This window comes from Poecilia latipinna, unplaced genomic scaffold (genome assembly GCF_001443285.1).
Source record: "Poecilia latipinna isolate Pla-1442-1.1 unplaced genomic scaffold, P_latipinna-1.0 Scaffold3305, whole genome shotgun sequence".
NCBI lineage: Eukaryota > Metazoa > Chordata > Actinopteri > Cyprinodontiformes > Poeciliidae > Poecilia > Poecilia latipinna.
In genome coordinates this window covers 19,616-36,008 of record NW_015115921.1, presented here as the reverse complement: position 1 = coordinate 36,008, position 16,393 = coordinate 19,616, and the positions used below count along the sequence as shown (strand labels likewise).

General features: G+C 38.0%; 2 protein-coding genes across 2 annotated transcripts in view; both read right to left on the bottom strand.

Annotated features, from left to right (window-relative positions):
- The window catches only part of samd14 (sterile alpha motif domain containing 14), a 22,243-nt gene extending 16,039 nt beyond the window's left edge, over positions 1 to 6,204 (bottom strand). Inside the window, exons 1-5 of the mRNA XM_015023420.1 lie at positions 5,866 to 6,204; positions 2,236 to 2,286; positions 860 to 1,017; positions 665 to 781; positions 388 to 574 (exon numbers count right to left, since the gene is read on the bottom strand). Of these exons, the coding sequence (XP_014878906.1) occupies positions 388 to 574; positions 665 to 781; positions 860 to 1,017; positions 2,236 to 2,272 (499 nt within the window). The 5' untranslated portion in view covers positions 2,273 to 2,286; positions 5,866 to 6,204. The remainder of the gene's footprint in view (positions 1 to 387; positions 575 to 664; positions 782 to 859; positions 1,018 to 2,235; positions 2,287 to 5,865) is intronic.
- Positions 6,205 to 9,245: 3,041 nt separating this feature from the next.
- LOC106940632 (uncharacterized) lies at positions 9,246 to 13,762 on the bottom strand. Its single transcript, XM_015023416.1, has 5 exons — positions 13,373 to 13,762; positions 11,669 to 11,835; positions 11,479 to 11,583; positions 9,797 to 9,928; positions 9,246 to 9,717 (listed from the first exon to the last, which is right to left on the bottom strand). The coding sequence occupies exons 1-5, from the start codon at positions 13,386 to 13,388 to the stop codon at positions 9,535 to 9,537; spliced, it is 603 nt and encodes a 200-aa protein (XP_014878902.1). The 5' UTR covers positions 13,389 to 13,762; the 3' UTR covers positions 9,246 to 9,534.
- Between the last annotated feature and the right edge of the window lie 2,631 nt (positions 13,763 to 16,393).

Here is a 16,393-nt window from a genome sequence, read left to right as displayed (position 1 = left end):
GCTGTGTGTGTGTCCATGTGTGTTTCCAGGTGTGCATCCAGGTGTGTGTCCAGGTGTGTGTCCATGTGTGTATCCAGGTGTGTGTCCTCGTGTGTGTCCAGGTGTGTGTCCAGGTGTGTATCCAGGTGTGTGTCCTGGTGTGTGTCCAGGTGTGCATCCAGGTGTGCATCCAGGTGTGTGTCCAGGTGTGTGTCCAGGTGTGCGTCCATGTGTGTATCCAGGTGTGTGTCCTGGTGTGTGTCCAGGCGTGCATCCAGGTGTGTGTCCATGTGTGTATCCAGGTGTGTGTCCTGGTGTGTGTCCAGGTGTGTATCCAGGTGTGTGTCCTCGTGTGTGTCCAGGTGTGCATCCAGGTGTGTGTCCAGGTGTGTATCCAGATGTGTGTACCTTCGCTGTCCGGCCTCCTGTTCCTCCTCATGTATACAGGTGAGCAGTTGGAGGAGGGGCAGGATTTAGACGGCGAGCTGCTTGGCGTCACCAGAGCCTCCTGTGATGTGGCGTTGGTCAGCTGATGGTACCGCCCCCGTGGTGGAGCGACCAATGAGGCGCCCTCGTCCTCTGGAGACCGACGCCCCTGAAACGGCAAGGTGAAACAGGAAGAAGATTCTTTTTCATATTTTTTTCAAAACAAAAGCTCTGTGTGATTCCTTCTGATTGGTCTCACTAGCGATGCGTCGAAGGAAAAGGCGGGGCTTCGGGACGACACTAGTAAATCAGGTGAGGGGGAGGAGCCTCTCATGGCCAAGTGTAGAGGTGAGCGCGCGGACTGTACCGGACTTTCCTGGTAACACACTCAGAAGATCAGCCGATCGGATCATGGCTGGTATAAAACACACCAGAGTTTCAGGCTGGACTCTACCTTCCTGTCGAAGCCGTCGTCTCCTTCCGTGGAGCTCACGCTGTCACGGTAACGGGAGCGCGAGGGCCGGTGGCGGCGCGTTTTGACGGACAGCTGGGCCCGGCCCTTCTGGATGCTGTTGTCCAGCAGCTCCGTCTCCGGGACGGCCTCGTTCAGGTCTGCGACAGGAGACGGGTTCATTCAGTTACTGCGGAGAAGCTTGATGCTTCAGGAAGCAGCTCTAGAAAACCGGAGGTGAAAAAATTAATCTGTAAAAATAAACAAACGCCATGAAGCCCAGACCGGAAGGAAGTGGTTTAAAAAACCTCAAGGAATGATATGATGGTGATTTAATGACCTGCTCAATACCGCCATGATACTGGACATCCATCCATCCACATCCATCCACAATGGACGGATGGATGGATGGATGATGGATGGATGAACTGTCTAACATCAGTTCATGTTTATTCCACAGTTTTGTTCTGATGATGCATCAAGTTTTTAACTTAATAAGCTCTTCCTCCTCCCACTCAGTCCATCAGAGCGCCATCAAATATTCAGCATGCTGACCAACACACACACACACACACACACACACACACACACACACACACTAGACTAAATGGCCTCTAAAAGCAAATAAAACAAACAAGAACTTTGTCTTGTTGATATTCTGTGATTGTAAAAATATCTCTGCATTGAAACATTCTGTCTCGGTTTTGTTGGTTTTGTCGATAATTTAAACTTATTTCTGCCGCTTGATGTATTAACCTCCCGTCTCCATGGCGACCAGCATGGCAGCAGTGCACGTCTGTTTGCTCTCTTGTTAGGAGAACTCTTATTCAGGATGTGAACAACCTCCTCAGAGGAATAAAGGGTTCCCACACACACACAGCGCGCGCGTGCGCGCGTGCACACACACACACACACACACACACACACACACACACACACATACACACACACACTGAGCTGATGGAGGTTTATTTCCCAGGGGGGAAGACGGATGGGGGAGGTAAACTTGATGGGGGAGGAAGGGAAGATGTGTCGGGCAGTAAAATGATGCGACAGAGAGAGAGAAGATAGAGATTTAATGAAACAGAGGATGGAGGGATGATGGATGGATGAATCGGAGGGTGGGGGAGGAAAACGAGGCAATGTTGGAGAACAAAGAACAAGGAAGAGAAGGAAAGCTGAATCCTGCAGACTTTTAGATGTTTTCAAGTGATTTCTTTGACTTTACCAGCTGCTGAGTTCTTCCTGTTCAGTTATTTCATGTAGATAAATCATCACTGCCTAATAATGACCAGCAGGGGGTGCTAGTGTGCTCAGAACGAGGCGCATAATCATCATTAATGTGTAAATGAGTCCATTAGTGGTTCTGTGAGGCTCACCGAACACGTTGTCTGTGTCCTCCAGGCCTGCAGACATGGCTCTGTGATTATCTGCTCAGAGACAGGAGACAGACAGAGGACAGTGGGACAGAAGGAACAAAATGTCAAACAGCATCAAACACATATTATCTTTGCTGCTGAAGCTGCTTATGCATGCTAGTTTACGTTACGGCTAAGAAACATTTTATGACCATCTGATCTGCACTGGGACAGTTTTGATTTAACTTTGCCTGATGATAAATAGTTTTTAAAGAGGAGGTGTTTTGTAAAATTTACTTTTTTTAGCTTTAGATCACGTTATAATATGATTCCTTTATCAAAAACACACCTGCAGTGTTGCTTTGATGTTTGAGGAATCCTTGAATCTCCTGTGGCAGCCATTCAGGGGTCCCTGAACACCTCAACCTAAACGGAGCTCCTTCAGACTAGCGGCAGTAGCAATTAGCAAACACCTGGTGGAACTGAGAGTCTGCTGAGCTCGTCATACAAACTACTGCTCAGAGTAATACTTTAATAACAGCATGAGGAGGAGCGTTGTTCTTCAGGTTTTCTCACTCCAGAATGTCCGTCTTCATCCTGTTCCACCAGAATCTGATCTTTGCCCTGAAACTGACCAGCAGCTTCAACCCTGGATCTGATGACACGTCTTCATTGTTAATGTCACACGTCAACACTCATCTTTCCCAATTCTGTTGTGTTTCTGATCCAGACTGCATCATAAAGGCAATATCAGGCGTTTATCAAAGCCTGACACGGTAAATAAGGCACCACAATGACCAGCTGGTCCACAGGAAACATTCAGCTTCCTGAAGAAATCCAGATGATCTCAGTCCCTCCTCCTCTTCCTCCTCCAAACTCCCAGAGCAGTTGACCTCTGCACAGCCTCGTTAAGGATTCGGCTGAAACACAGGGTTGGTGTGTGAAGACACACAAAGTCCTGAGGCAAGAAGTCAGCAGGGAGACGGCGTCTCTCAGTTGATGCTACTGACCCACTTCGTCCTGCTCTGGTAAAACCTGATGTTCCAAGCAGGAAACGTTCATCTTGGTTAATATCTGCAGGTTTCTGCTTCCTCCTCTGAAAGATGACTCCCTGTTAGAGAAAATCTCCGGAGCAAAAGCATCTAATATAGTTTTTACTGAAAAAATGTCTTAAAAATGGGTTTTTCAGAGACAAAGTGACATTTTATAACACAATCATCGATGTTGGTTTCTGTTGACTTAAAAGAAATTTGACTTTGTAATTTCACACCTAGAAATTGGGTCTCTGTCTCTTTAAGAAGCTCCTGCTGTTTCTGACACGCAGAATTCAGCACATCATTAAAACAATGTTTCACCATTAATCCTTTATTATTGTTCTTAGGAGCATTGGACTAAGACATAGTTTGTATTATGAGCTCAGCAGATGCACAGTTCCACCAGGTGTTTGCTAATTGCTGCTGCTAGTCTGAAGGAGCTTAATGGGATTCAAGAATTCCTCAAACATGCAAAGAGAATCAAAGTAAGACTCTATGCATGTTTTTGATGAGGGAATGACATTATAACACAATATAAAGCTAAAAAAAAGAGTCAGTTTTACAACTAGGGATGAAAAGATTAATCTGATTATTCGTAATGAATCTGTTGTTAAAAGAATAGATAATAATAATCATAATCAATAAATCATTAACTGTAGTACATTTGCTGAAAAAACAACATAAAGCAGTAATTAAGTCAAAATTATATAAATTTTGCATTTAAGATGAAAATACATTTGTTTGTAAATATCTTATGTGCAGAATTCATTTGGTGGCAGTTTTAGCTTCACCTGATTCAAATTCAGAAAAACAAAAATCATATTGATCACCTGATAATCTCCAATTATCGGTTGGTTAATCTTGGAATGAATTACCAAATCAGCCCAACACTGATGTTAAGTTGACCTTTTCACATGTTAGAAGAAATTTTTTAGTTGCAGATGCATCCTTTGCTACAAAAGGATGATGTTATTGCATAATAGGCAAATTTTTTATTTTCTGATTTAAAAATGAACCAAATAACTTATTTTCATATTTTAATGCATTTGTAATATTGAATAAAGAAGACTTAAGTGTATAAATGAAAAATGTACAGATTGTGCCAATTTTTTTGACCAATAATCATCAAAATAGAAGAATTAATGACTAAATTAATCCTTGGCTGCAGCCATAAACTTGACCATGGATGAAGTTTACTCAGATTCAGACTTCTGCTGCAGCTCCTGCTGGGAACTCATTAAGAGTTAAAAATATCATCAAATATTGAGATGAGGAGAGAGAAACCAGAATATGAGCCGCAGTAGATCAGGGTGTCCAAACTTATTGTCACGTTGGTCAAAATTTTCAGGTTGAAAAGATTCCAAAAATAAGGGAAAAATACTCACTTTTTCTATAACTCATCAACAAAGTTGCAATATTTTAATTAAATTAGTAAAATAGTTACATTTTTGTAAAGGAATGTGTAAGTTTTTGTAAAATGGTTTTTCATATTTGCCTCATTAAAAGGAAGGAATATAACTTGCAAATTTTAAAAGGTGTTGATTGAAAATAAAAATAACAATTGTTCATTCTGATCAATAAAAGCAGGAATTAATTCACTGGTGTTAAAACTTAAAGACAAGTTTAATAAATTTATTAAGATCTGGATCGCAATAAATCAATAAATTGTATCATAAATTAAAACAAACTTATTTACATTTACATGGTTTATTGGTTTTCTCTTTTCTCTCTTTCTACCAATAATTGGGAGATTATTGGTAGAAATAAAGTCTTCAGTCTGTTGTTTTGGTCTCAATTAACTGAAAGACAATGTTGTTTACAGAGACTTCATAATCCATTTCATTTTTTGATTTATTTATTTATTCAGAATTTTTAAAATATCTTCCAGTTCCAGTGCTAAATGTTTGTTAGAATTTAAAGTTTATTGATATTTGATGGCATGTTCTTGCTTTATCACCATATAGTTGGTGATAAAGCCAACTATGTAGTTGGCTTTATCACCAACCATATAGATATTATCTAGATATTATCGTTTATAACGATAAACGATGTTATCGTTTATTGCAATAAGTTCTGGGAAGATTTATCGTCTAGCAAAAGTGACAAGTGACTTTTTCTTATGACAAGAAAAAGCTCAGATTCTAAATACTTGGTACTGTTGCCAACATTTTCTATTTTAAGATTTTAATTTGTCAGCAATAAATAAAAATTAAAATAAAACACTGGGCCACACAAGATCCGTTCAGGGTCCACAGAAGGACCCGGACCACAGGTTGAACACCGCTGTAGCAGATGGTGTTCAAACGTTTTTCGTTTCATTTCTGTGATTTTTGTGTCCTGATTTCTGTGTTTTCCTGTTTGCTGCATCATCTCAGGAGGTCTGGGAGATACTACAGGCTGGGTGGAGATGTTTTAACACACACACACACACACACACACACACACACACACACACACACACACACTGTCTCTGCAGTTCTGAGACAAACACACAATGTTCCCGGCTGTAAGACACACCGTCAGACAAGACGCAGAGGGTTGGACAGGTTGGACAGCAGACAGGAGGGACGGAGGACGATGAAGAGACACAGAAAGAGAAACAAACAGATGGTCTCACCTCTCAGCGCGTCTCCCTCCGACTGTTGTCATGGCACGTCAGCCTCTCCTCCCTCTGCCTCCGGGAGCAGCTGATGGAGTCGGACCACGTCTCCCAGAGTTCCTCTGGGGTTCCTCTCGGATCTGCACCGACTTTGGGGCTGCAGCGGAGGATTCTGGGAGTCGTAGTTTCCCTCCTGAGGGGCTCTGGGGCTCAGCTCAGAGCTATCTGCTGACGAGCGAGTGCTGTTTCACCGCTACTCAGCAGAACACTGCAGCCTGGTCCTGAAACAGCAGCTCCAAGGACAGCAGGAGGAGGAGGAGGAGGAAGAGGAGGAAGAGGATTGGATGGAGGAGATGGAGGGATGGACAAAGACAGCAGAGGATGATGAGACTGAAAAACATTATGAAATATATGAGAAAAACAGCTGATTCTTAGGCTTTGAGGCTAAAAATAAAAATACTTTACATAAAAACAATAGAAAACATTAATAAATTACATTAATAATTATTCCAGGTTTCCCATAATCTTTTCTTTCTAAATCTTTTCAGGATGCTGATATCAGACTTTCAGATACAAAACCTGAATGTTTCAGTTTATGTCAGAGATATGAACCTCTGCAGTATCACCTTGTTTTCTTCCTTATCAGGATCCCTATGCGGTTTTTGCTGCAGCAGCGCCCTCTGCTGGTTGGACTCGAGCAGGACAGAAATGTGTTTTAATTAATTAATATCACTTTCCTATTATTTTAAGGATCTAACGTAGTTTTTACAGAAAAGGTGTATTAAAGGGGCGGTGTTACATATTTTCCAAACACAATCGAGTTGCTTTCAGTTATTATAAAAATGTTGTATTCATCAACAGAGGAGAGCAGAGTGTGTAAAAATGGATTGAAATCAAGTAAAAGTATCTCTACTTAAACATGTTTTTACTAAAGTAAAAGTAAAAAGTAGCCATCAAGGAAATTACTCAAAAGTAAAAAGGTATTTGGTAAAAAGGCGACTAAAGTACTGAGTAACTGATTGAAACATAAATCATTTAACATTTAAAAATTACATCATCAGACAAACCAAAATTTAAAGTTATGAGGAAATTTGAGCAGTTTAGAAACCAAAATGGAAATAATTAATTATGAATAAAATAAATATATTTAAACAATTTATTTCAATATAAAACTTATGAAACTTTAACAAAAACTGCATGTATGTCTGGTGAATTTTTGTAATTTACAGTTCAGTAGAGAATCCAGAAATTTTACTTAAGAGTAGCAACGATACTTCATAAGTAACTCAAATAAAATGAAAAAGTACAGCATAGTTTTTAGAGATTTTTTTTTTATTACTCAAGTAAATGTAACTAGTTACGACCCAACTCTCTATTACAAACAACTGAAATGATATTTAACTTTGCAACTTGAGAACCTGAAATTGGGCCGCTGTCTCTTTAAGAAGCTCCACTCTTTCTGACATCATTCAATCTATCATCACGACAATGCTCCTCATTATGCCATTTACAGTCATTCATAAGAGCTCAGCACAGTTACACTATGTGTTTTCCAACTGCTGCTGCCGCTAGTCTGAAGGGAAAAGTGAGATTGAAGGCTTTTTCAAACATGCAGAAAAGAATCAAAGCAACCAGGTTTGTTTTTGATGAGGGAATAACATTAGAACATGATGTAAAGTTTTAAAAAAAGTTGATTTTATATGGTATCCTTTAAAAATGACTGTTTTATTAGTAAATTAATTTATAAATTTACATAGAATTTTTAAAACATAGAATAAAACATAGAATTCATCTAAATTTCTCCAAAATTGAATAAAAATTTATTCCAAATAAACATAATAAACATAATAAATATTTAAAAAAAATATATACATTTTATTTTGAAATCTTGATCAAATCCTGAGGTCAGGTAAGGACATGAGGAAGTGATGACATCATCATTGTTTGCTGTCAGGCTCTCTCGCCCTCGGTGGCCGTCTGACCTGGATTCAGTCCGACTCAAATAAATAAATAAAGATAAAAATATCCAACAACCCGTCAGTGATGTTAATAAATACATCAATAAATACCTAATAAATATCAATAAATAAATAAAAAAAACAACATAAATCATCTGCAGTTGATAAATAACAAATAAAGGCTTCTCTTGGTGACTGGAGTCAACAGGATTTTTAGAATTAAAGTCTCTGTTACCTTGAACACATAGAAAAAGAGATCCTAATACTTTCACTTCCTGCTGCTGCTTCAGAATAAAAGCAGGTCAATAAACAGGAAGTTACATCTGGATCCCAGTTGTTTGAAGGTGATGAATGTTTTCATACAAAAATTGATATTTTGGTTGTAGAGGAGTAAAAAATGTTTCTCATTTTGCAGGCAGGTGGCAGCATCATGCTCATGTAGTCCGGAGGTTGTTTACATTAACTGTAAGTAAACAAATGTAAGATATGGTTGATCTGATTGTCTCTGCAGTAATAAAAATTAAACTCTGATCCGTTTCAGCCTCGGGTGATAAGAAACTTCAACATTCATCAAACTGTTTGCTTTCAGTCTGCAGCTTCTCCGCTAATGAGGCTGATAAACAGCAGAAGGAGAGATTCCTCCAAGCGCCGAGCGGGTCCAGACCTGCAGAACCCTCATCAAAACTCAGTCAGTTCTTTCTGGCTTCTTAGAAGGTTTGTAAACACGTTTGTCCCTGCAGCAGAGCAGGGACAAACCTCAACATGTGGAGCGACCCGACGTGCTGGGACAGACACTGAGCTTCAGGATTCTTCTGGATCTGATTCAGCGTAGATGGTCCAATAACCGGCCTGCAGCTTCTAGGATGTTTATCTAGCAGAACCAAACCGCACTGGATCCTTCAGTCCGTTCTGATTGAGCTCTGATATGCACAAAACTTTGTCTGTAGCTGTCCCTTCACTGACTATAAAAAAATTGTAATTATAAAAATAAATTTGGATAATTTCAGAAAAACTTACATTTTTTGATAAAAAACGTTTTACTGCTAGGATTTTGGGGTTTTCGGCTGTATCAAAGTTAATGCAGTTTGCAAAATTTCCTTGAGTCACAGGAGTCGTGATCAACAACAGGATGTTACTACTTGTGGAAAATATGAAGAAGACAACAGGAAGTTGTTGGAGGATGACGATGCTGCATCTTTTTTTAAAGACTTATCTGGTGAACAACCTTATTCATGTGTAATTTTCATGAGGCCCGAGCAGCGAAGCACTGTGAAGGCCTGTTGTTCCTTTTCTTATTTAATTTAATTTCAAACTGTTTTTGTACATTAGCGTAATATCTTCAAAGTTTTGTGCAGAATTGTTTTTGAAATTCAGCTAATATTCTGCTAATACTCACAAAAACATGTTAAATAAGAAATGCAGTTAAAATTACACATGAATAAGTTTGTTCACGCTGTAAGTTGTTTAAAAACATTCAGCGCCATGAACCTCTGACTACTTCCTGTCGTCGTCTTCTTCACGGTTTCCACCAGTGGTCACATCCTGCTGTTGGTCATGTTACTTGTGTGACTGCAGGTTTGCAAAATAAACCAATTTTGATGCCTCATCCTAAATATTTTCACTAAATAAGTGAAAATATTTCGAAATGTAAAATTGTGCAATTTTATAGTCAATGGAAGCACAGCTATTGAGTCACCCCGGTGCGCGGGGCTTAGCGTGCAGCTGCAGCTCAGGGCCTGTTGATGGAGAGGACTTTGAAGGTCCGGTTCAGGTCATGACAGAAGGAGCGCAGCTGAGTCAGCGTCAGTTGGAGGGCCACCTGGACGTTGTGGCTGTCCTGGAGGTGAGAGGCCAGGTCCGTGCTCAGGTTCTGATCCGAAACGTCCACCGTAAGTTGCGCCACCTCCTTTAGCTGCAACAAACAGACAGCTGTTAGCCAATCAGACTACGGTCGATCACATGACAGTCGGTCACATGATGCGAGGCTTTACCTTGTTGATGTGGTTGAGCAGGTCGCGCAGGTCCGCTCTCAGGTCATCCAGACCGATCACTTTGCTGGACAGAACCTCCAGCAGGTTCTGGTACATCTGAACACCTGCTAGCATGTGGCTAACACATGTCTCCTGCAGGGGGCGACAAACAAAAACATGATTAAACTCCTACAGAAGTTTAGAGCAGAAATATTCACAAACATGAACACTGACAAAAATAAAATCTTACCAGTTGTTTTTGGTCTTGTTTCCAGTACAAATATCTTAGAAAACTTGAAATAAAAGAAAACTAACTTTTCTGTAATATTGGTTAAAAATACATAGCAGCATTTTTCATCAATATTAAGAAATTATTTACTCAAAACAAGCTCATATATTTTTCTGAAAAGTTGCTTGTAAGTTATCGTTGTCTTATTTAAAGTGTACTGACATATCTACACTAGAAACTAGACCAAAAATACTTGGTAAGATTTTCTTTTTTTTCCCAAAAACCTTCAATGTCCCATAAAACCTCCAGGAAACACCAGGCTCAACTTCATGCACTAACACCATAATAATAAAATAATTTAAGGTAATTACTGATGAATAAAAGCTTTTATGGATTCAGAAATCTCACTTTTATTTACTATAAATCTTCCTAAGGACCATCTGAACCTCTACTTTAAGGCTGGGAAATAAAACAATAACGATATCTAACGCAATAGACACTTGTTCAGTATCAATAGAAAATACATCCAATACAATATTCAATAATTTCACTGAACACTGATCAAGAACCGCACTGCATTCTGGGGAAGGTAGGCAGAGGAAAGGCTTAAATCTCAACCCCTCATGGTCATCTAAGCTAGCTTAGTGGCTAGCTTAGCCTCACTCGCTCTATAGTTACCTAGCAACAAGCTGGTGAGTAACATGCGAAGTGGCAGTTTCAAGTTTCCCCCAACCTTAAAACCACTGAACCACTGTAACCAAAACCTGACAGAAACTAAATGAAACATAAAGATTCACCTTATTATGATCCTTAATGTTTCTCTTCATACCAGGAGCTCAATTACAAAATTTCTCAAACAAAAAATGACTCATTGTCTAATTAACCAAAAAGAAGAAGAGGCAAGTCCCAACCCGGACTACCTCTAGGATTCCTAAAACCTTGTAAGATACTCCAACTAATTAAGCACTGAGTTAGCCTCAAACTATTTTAAACTAACACATCCACAAAGAAACCAAACATAAACTAAATGAACACCAGAAGAAGAAACGGAATGATCTCTAAACTTTTTAAGGACATACCAAACCACAACAGACTAAACATGAAGACTCACTCAACAAGTCGCAGATTTAGATTTATGGAACCATTTCATCATTCAGAGACATCAAATTCTCAGAGATGCCAAACTCTCTGAACTGTCAAGAAACAGAGTCTTTGTGCAAACCGCCTCAAAGGCTATGAAGAACCACTTAAACCAAAAATCATCCCAAAGGCTTTTCTTAGAATCAGACAAAATTCTGACTACTACTCAACAAGCCTGAGGATCTCCTGAATACACAAAAATGTTCCCTTTTTCCCATAAACACCCAATGAGAAACCCTTACAACAGCCTGAGCTACCAGACTGAAGGACTGAAATCCTTCAGTCACAACATGGAACCGCCCAACAGACCCAACCCACCCGTCCTTAGACTGACCAGGGTAAAGTGCTCAGACGGCGCCTTGAGGACAGGAGAGGACGGGATTCTCATCGACGCTGCCATCAACTGCAGGCTGGATGCTGACGAATCCAGGCTGAAAGCCTGAGGAGGACAGGAGCGCATTAAAAACCAAAGGAGAAGAAGAAAACACCAACCAATCTGGACCAACCAAACTGATTGTTTTTACCTTGACTGTGGCAGCGTGCGTTGCAGAAATGTCCTTGAGGATTTTGTCCCCGAGCGTCTTGGCCTCCACGGCCGTTTCTCTGAATGCAGGCGGCAAGTTGGATGGCAAGCCGACCGGAGCCGATTGGACCAAAGATGCAAAGAGGAAGTACTGCAACAGGATGATAACTGAAGGAAAGAAACAAAGTAACTCCTTAGATTAGTGCCAAATTTATCTAGGAATAAGACTACAAAAATAAAAATGAGAAACCAGAACTGAAACTAAAATGCAGACACATTTGATTATTGGTGTACGATATCTAATTTCAGTTGATTTTTAGATGAGTTTGTGCAAAAGGCTTTTTGCTAAATTTGCAAATTTAGCTAAATTACTTTATCAAATTTAGTGATTTAGTGAATTTAGCAAATCATTCGCTAAATTTGTGAATGATTTTAAAATCATTTGGAAATTTTGTGACAATTTTCATTAGTCATTACAACGTTTTCACAAAACATTTTCTGTATTTTCATCTTTCCGTCTTTCCCCTTTAACATGTTATTTAATTTCCCTTAGGGAAATTCTTAAACTTTAAATTTCTGTATTTCCGTATATTCTGACCAAAAACTCTTGACCAATCCCTTTACATCACGGGTGGGCAACTCCAGGGCCGGTCTCCTGCAACTTTTAGATGTATCCCCACTTCAACACACCTGAGTCAAATAATGAGGTCGTTAGAGAACCTGACTGCACTGAGGAGGTGATTCAGCTGTTGGATTCAAGTGCGTTGGACCAGGGAGACATCTAAGAGTTGCAGGACACCGGCCCTCGAGGAAAATGATTGCCCACCCCTGCTTTAGATCCTTTCTAATTTAACTTCTTGTTCCACTATATCTCTTGAACTCCAAGCCTGTGATGCTTTTTTTTTTTTTGCAGAAGCCATTTTCACATTTTCAGTACGATTTGCGCATGCAGTTCCTGTTGCCAATTCCTCAGGAAATTATTTTATTTCTATCAAAAGTAGATTTCCAAGTAGATTTTTGAAAATGTTGTTTGCACTTGAAATATGTTAAAATCTTGTCCTTTTTTGTAAATTTATTGGCAGCATTCTCATCTTTTTGTAAAACAAATTTGACCTCAACTTTAAGAAAAAGCTTCCTGAAAATCAGTACGGTAATTTTAGTTCACGACAATAAAAAAAAAAACATTCATCCAAACTCCAAGATGCCTCCTGGCTATAAAGAGGGATGGAAGAAATTTTAATTTGTAATAGAAAAAAAGGTATAATTTTGTTTTTATATTAGTATAATTTTCATCTATATCTGCAACACATTATCAATACAAATAATAATAATAATTAATTAATTCCAGGACTTTTAATCATCTTCTGAGATCACGGTAGTGTTCATGAAACACAAGTGATGCTGAAGACTGAGGGATGACGTTCAATTCTTTAACATTTGCTAATCTTTCAGTTTTTGGCTAAATAAATACAAATGTACCCAGAAAATAACTGGAAACTGTTTATTTCAGCCCAAAATCTGTCTGTTAATGCTAATAAACCACTAATTAATAACTTTTAAGGCTTTAATTCAATTAACATTTTTACTTTGCATTTCCTTGTTTTGGCACCACCAGCCTCCCATACATGCCGAGTCCAGAACCAGCGGCTGTCTCTGCTAGTTCTGACAGCTCTGTTGGCGGCATGTTCTCCAGGTGTAGACCTACCTGTCCAGGTGTCCATGTCTGTCAGGGTGGCTGTGCGTGTGTGTGTGTCAGTGCGTGTCCGCTGCGCAGCTCCGGAGTTTGTCTTTCAGCTTCCATTTGGACCAGTTTGGACCTTTTATCTGAGCTCTGCTTCGCCGCGGGGTTTCCCATTGACGGGGACGGAGAGTCATGCAGTAAGCCCGAAGTTACGAAGTCTCTGAATCCCTGAATGCGTCACAGCTGTGCACGCGCACAGAGAGCCTCGCAGGGAGGGAGCTTTTGGATGGCGGTTAGGTAAACCACGTGACCGCGCACCTTTTCTGTGGACTCGGAGACACTTCTGAGTATTCAAGTCAAATTATCCACCACTCCCCTATTAAATTAAACAAAACTGACATGAGACAATGAGACATCTGTCCAGAAAATAATTTTGTTTGTGCCGCTATGCTTTTTTTTTTAGTTTTTTTTTTAAATATAAATTTATTATTGTAGTTGCTGCTGCTGCTTTTTGTGCGACTTTCTTTTTTTATTGTTTTTTTTTATTAATTATTATCCTTTTTTAATTTATTAAATTTATTTTTTGTATTTATTAATTATTTTTTCTATATTTTATTTATTTTATTTGTGCCACTGTCTAGTTAGTTAGTTAGTTAGTTAGTTAGTTAGTACTGCTAATAATAAATACATCAATAAATGTTTCCAGAAGTTGTCAAGGTGAACCAGCCTCCCTCCTTACAGAAATTACAAAATGTTCAAAAAATTGGTAAGTTTGTGTAAAGAAGCAAAAAAAAAAAAAAAACATTTGTGCAAATTACAAAATTTGTGAATTTTTTGTTTGAATTTGCATAATTTACAAAAATCATGCAAATCTGGTATCAATCGACTGTTCTGCAAAAACTGTAGCTGCACAAGAATATAAAAATTGATTTATATATTTTGTCTGGGGAAAGGGATAAATTGATTTCTGCTGACTTTTGAACATTTTTTTTTTTAAATCTTAACATGATAACAGCACAAATGTATCCGAGTTGACTGGCACCATATTTCTTTTGATTTTGTAAACATGAAGGACTTGTGAGGGACCTGGAATCATTTATTAATATTTTTTAAAATGACAGTGGCAAAAATGACCATTTTTGTTGCACAAACGTTTATTTTTGCTTAATTTCAAGAAAGTGGAGAATCAAGATTTACAACATCAACATCCTGTTAATATATCAGATTACACTGCAAAAACCACAAAATATTACCAAGTATTTTTGTCTAGTTATTTGTGCAAATATCTTGGTTTACTTTAAAGGAAGTACAAGTTCCAATGGCAGATTATTTCATTTTAAAAACATTTTTATTAATCTTTATGAATTATTGACTTAAAACAAGCTCTTGCATCTTGCAGAAAAGTGTAAGCTAGTTTTGTCTTACTTCAATTTTTTTACACTAGAGATTAGACCAAAAACTCTTGGTAATATTTTGTGTTTTCATTTATTTTGCCTTCTTCTGCAGGTTTGATTATTCAGTAAATGTGAAAGTAATTAGAGGTTTTGTGTAAGAAAAAGTGAATTATTTGAGTGTTTTCCATCTTAGCTGCTCCTGTACAGGGTGAACCTTGCAGGGCGACTCTGCATCATCCTGACTGCAGGAGTTTTAGAGGAGGAGTCTGGACCTCCATCCAGCCGCCTCACTTCCTGCCATGCACATTTCCAGGTGAACCCGTGGAAATGTACCGAAGGTGTGTTTGAGTATCAAGCTGGGTGTGTTTTTATTGTGACTGTGCTTTCTCTTCCTGTGTGTCATCATGTGTGTCGCTCTTTAAGTAATTCTGGAAGCTTATGAGTCAGCAGGAAACTCGGATCGTTTCCTTCTCGACGCAGACTCCAGCTGATCCGTTAATCCTGAGTCGGAGAAATAAAATCCCAGCATTTCCTTCTGGTTTTATTGCATTTACAGTAAACGTTTCTGAGGAAAACTGGAGTTTTTAAGGTTCTCAAAGGAGCGTTACAGTTACAATAAACCCAGTAAGTGTTTACATCCTTCTCTGGTTTCTCTGCACAGTAAACAGTTGACCATTTTTAAATGAACCAGTTGCAGATTCCCTTGGACTGTACTACATTATTTAGTTTAAAGCTACACTGTATGTCGAAATGTTGCTCTTACTGTACTGTGTTTTACTATTTATTCTGGTTTTCTATCATTTATATTCTGTCTTTTTGTGAATACTTACTTTTAATCGTTGTTTGCTGCTGTTGCACAGAAATATTCACTTTATGGGACAATAAAGGATATTTCTATTAAATTTCACTTATTTTTCTGGCTAACTAAATATTCAGCCTCATACTAAATGTTTTGGTTTAAACTAATGATTTAACTTGATCACTAAATATTTAGTGTCAACTAAATATTAGATTTATGATACTCATATTTATACTAAATATATATATTATCAACTAAATATTTAGTTTCAAAATAAATTTAGCTTGCTATCTAAATATTTATATTTGTCGTCAAATATTTAGCTGGATTTTTAAATACTTTGTGAAAGTAAATATTTAGCTGGAGTACCAAATATTTTGTATCAACTAAATATTCTGTTTATGGTACTCATAATATTTACATTAAATACTTAGTATTTAATGTAGTATTACATTATATACTACATTAATGTATATTTAGCATCAAACTAAATATTTAACTCCATATTAGATGTTTTGGTTTAAGCATTTTTAGCTTGATTAATACATATATAGAGTCAAACTAAATATTTAACCTCATTCTAAATATTATGTGGATTACTAAATACTTTAGTATAAAGTAAATATTTACACTTAGCGTAAAATAAAAAATTTAGCTTACTAACTAAATATTTAGCTTCATACTAAATATATCTTTCAAACTAAGCAATATGCTTGATAACTAACTGTTTTGGTCCTAACTAAATATTTAGCCTCAGACTGAAAACTTAATTTCTAAAAATGTATTTTCAGTTCAAATTCAATATTTTTCTTCCTAGCTAATATTTAGTTAGCAAGCCAAATATTTTTTTTA